The following is a 4133-nucleotide window of genomic DNA, read 5'->3' on the forward strand; positions in this document are numbered from 1 at the left end:
GATTTCTTATATAATTTTATACGCGTTAAAATAATAAAATTTTCGATTACAAATAATTATGATTTTGAATAAAAAAATAAAAATAGTTGAATATAAATATAGACCGTGAATTTTTTTTTTCAAAAATATTGGTTTAAGTTATTTATATCATTTGCTGTTGAAATTTAATTAACTACTGTAAAAAAGGATTCAATGGTTGTAAAAACAATATAATGGCATTCATTTTAAAAAATATACTAATTTTAAAAAATATACGAATTTTAATAAATATACGAATTTTAAAAAATATACGAATTTTAAAAAATATACTAATTTTAAAAAATATATGAATTTTAAAAAATACACGAATTTTGAAAAATATGGTATTTAATGAAATAAAATTTGTTTTATTGTTTTATTATTATTTACAAACATAGATTAACAATTAAGTAAAAAACAAAATTATTTCTAAAAAATAAATTGAAATACGAATAAGTAAATACTTGTGATAGGTACTAAGTATTCAGAATAATCATCGAAGCTATTGATACTTTTATTTTATACTTATTAAATTATTTATAGTAACTATGGAAATAAGTCAATTGATTAAATGAAAGCGATTGGGATGCACACATGCTACATAGTTCGATGTATTGTGAATTGGAAGTAATGTTACTCTTTCAACAATCTCGGATGGATAAGCAATGCCCAAGCAATTAAGCCTGCCTCTTAATTTGTGCATATGTTGCAATTTTCTGTCCACAATAAAAGGTTCATTTATTTTTTCAAAATACCAACCAACAGCATAGCAACTTGTTTTATTTTCTAATATCGTCAACACAAATGATTCAATCTCAAATATTTCATCATTTGAAAGTTTGACACAACGGTTATTTCTCTTCTTGCATCTTTCATATAAATTACTATGAATTACTTGATGATCTATTACTGCACGATCGTAATGTTGAACAATACTTTTTTCTTCAATACATATTCGGCGTCGTTGGAAAGCAAGAAACTGCTCTCGAGTTAGCTGAAAAACACGAGGTTGGCCTAATAATTTAACATTATCGATTATTTGTGTGTAATTCAATTTTTTTTCATTTCCTAATAGTTCGTCAATAAATTGTTTTTGTTGATGTGATAAATCTTCTGAGAGAATATTATTTAATTTCGTAACAACACATTTAGTGCGAAATCGATCATAAATTTGGTGAGCTACTCCATTGGAACTTTGTATGGATTCTAAAATTTCTTGATTGAAATTTTCAAACGTAAAACAATCATGTGCCCAAAGTGGACCCCAATTTTTGACACTTTGAGCTAAATGAGATAATGAATGAACATTGAAAGATAGTTCTTTTTCTCCGTATAAGTCATTCACACCATTTATAAATCCAATTAAACTGTTATGAGCATAATGGATATCTGAAGGCATAACAGATGTTTGTATTAAAAGAGATATGCCATCTATGAGGAGTGCCCAATGATTCAAATATTTTTTTTCAGCAACAACTTGCAGCACAGGAAGACTGTAAAACAGTAAAAAAGCGATCCACTCGTGAGCTTTCCAGTAAATACGTTCAGACATCTTACGAGTTGTTCTGGACATATCTGAAGTTGGTTTATACGATAATAGAAGATCGTCGACTATTTCAATAGCTAAGCCCAAATAAAAATCTTCATCACTGTTTGCAGAGTCGAACCATAGTTTTGCAAACTGACGGCACACCCCTAGCCCAACGCAGTGCATCCAATCAACATCAATGCCTAATATGATATCGAATCTCGGGATGTATGATAACACTGAATCACCTTTGATACCTTTCTTTCTTTGTGCAGCATGTCTGATAGTCTCGGCATATGTTCTCAAACCTTCACTATAAGCGTTATTTGCTTCAATTGGATAAATATTTACATTGCCTCGGCCTTTATCTATTCGTTTTCCAGCATTTAGACACAGCCCACATCCATACTGACCATTAAACTGCATTGAATTACGAAGTTTTGGGCGAACTAATGCATCGTTAATACTTAACACGACACAACATTTTTTTGTATATTTTTGTCCTTCATAATTATAATTAAATCCTTTCTGATATAAAATTTCTGCTTTAGAAACAAAAGGTTTAAAAAATTCTTGAAGAGATTGAGGTTTTCCAGTTCCAACCCAAAGAGCTACAAGAAGGACTTTTTTTTTGCGTTTTAACGGATGTAACTCATTAATTGAACATAGTATTGGATATGCAGTACAGTTAGAACTATCAAACACAGGGACACCGTCTGTGTTAAATGTAATACTTATCATATCGCAGTCTACAATTTTTTTATACAAATTACCATCAATAATGTCTTCAAATGCGTACTTATTTTTTTTTTCTAGAGGATGTTTTAAATCTTTGTGAAAAGTTGAATTTTCAAATAATTCTTTGAGCTGGTAACCTAATGAAAAATAAAAGAATATATTCCCAGATTGATAATTAGATTCGATGTTAATGTCTTTATTACAATTATTGCAATGGAATGTTTCAATGTTCTCTTCCGTGCTGTTATTATCGATTCGGCTTGCGACTTCTTTGGTTAAATTTAATTGACCATAATTTACATATTTTTGCTCTCCTAAGTAAGACCCACAGGTTGGACAAAGGTGATGAATAGTTATGGGGTCAGAAAAACTATCCACGATTTTTTTCCAATGATATTTAGTTGCTTTAACTACTGTTGAATCATTCAAAACTGACATACCACGAACAAAGTCTTGAGTAGCAACATATGTTAAGTTATGACGTAATTTAATAGTTAAAAAAATTAATGCCGCTATCGAATCGTCAATAGAAAATACATTTTTTTGAAGTGTTTTAGTATTATCTCTTGGTTCGGTAGAAGAACAAAGCGGTGAATTTAAATTATCAGATGAATTCTGCACTTCAACCAAATTACAAATTTGTAAAGAATTTATTTCAGTCGATTTCTCAGGATTTTTGCTGTCGCTTACGCAAGAAATCGATTTGTTCGCATCGTTGAAACACAAACTATCATTTTGTTTTGTTTCTTCAATCAAACTTTTTTGAAAAAGCTGGAAAAATACGATTGATATACAGTCATGATCTATTTTTATTATAATTAATATATTAAAATAACAATTAAAATAGATCTTACACTTTGCGACTCAATATTTTGAGATCCACTAGAATTTGGAGTTTCATATTGGAGGTTATTGTCATCGATGCTAAAAAAATATATATAATATAAAACTTCAAGTTTAATTTTTATAAATGAATTTATATATTTATTCACAAATAAATACTAATAGTTTTTTAAATTACTTCTTTTCTTTTTTTTTTTTCGCTGCCCAATACTGTTTTGTCCTTAATGGTATATGTGAAACATTATCCCTATAACAATATTTTTTATACATTCCTCTTTTTTTTGTCAATTTTTCCTCTGGAATTCTTATTGAGATCCATTCTAACCACTTTATATTTATCACGTTACTTATACAGTGTATCAAAATCCACGTTGTTTTTAACTAACGAAAGGTTATATATATCCACGATCAACTTTAAATCTCGAATGTCAACCAATGGAAGTACTCATGAAGTCAAAATTATTGTCACAATTATTTTGAAAATTATAATAATCGAGCTGATAATTTACAGTATTAATTTTAATCATTATATAGAAAAATTTTATTTATCTTTTTTTATAAAAAAAAACAATTTGAATAATAGTGTTACTTATATATAGACATGATTATTAACCTCTAAACTGACTAAATGCTGTAGCGTCGGTTGAGTATCAAGCCTAAGTACTTGGCAGAAAAAGACATTACAGGAATTTCTCGACGATTAAATATTTTTATAAAGTCTGGTATTGCGTTGTGTTTTATTATTTATTTTCATTTATATTTTATTCGTTTAAATTTATCAATGATAATATAATATAAATATAAGCAGCAACGAAAGTAAGTATTAAAAATTTAAATATCTTGTTTTCTTTATATAAATAAATATATGACTTTCTGTATGCTGGTATTTTAAATTTTTTATTTCATTGTGTATGATTGAAGTACATTAATTTATTATTAAACTAAAGAAATCGCATTAATAATTTTTATGTGATTTGTACTAACCCTCATAATATGGTTTTTTTCC

The 4133-nt window shown here is 27.7% G+C and overlaps 1 protein-coding gene across 1 annotated transcript; it reads right to left on the reverse strand.

The window, feature by feature from the left end:
- Window positions 1-527: 527 nt before the first annotated feature.
- On the reverse strand, window positions 528-3204 carry LOC130669545 (uncharacterized). Its single transcript, XM_057472504.1, has 2 exons — window positions 3139-3204; window positions 528-3055 (listed from the first exon to the last, which is right to left on the reverse strand). Exon 2 carries the CDS (start codon window positions 2720-2722, stop codon window positions 578-580), a length of 2145 nt encoding a protein of 714 aa, XP_057328487.1. The 5' UTR covers window positions 2723-3055; window positions 3139-3204; the 3' UTR covers window positions 528-577.
- Window positions 3205-4133: the final 929 nt, after the last annotated feature.

This window comes from Microplitis mediator, chromosome 6 (genome assembly GCF_029852145.1).
Source record: "Microplitis mediator isolate UGA2020A chromosome 6, iyMicMedi2.1, whole genome shotgun sequence".
Classification (NCBI taxonomy): Eukaryota; Metazoa; Arthropoda; class Insecta; order Hymenoptera; family Braconidae; genus Microplitis; species Microplitis mediator.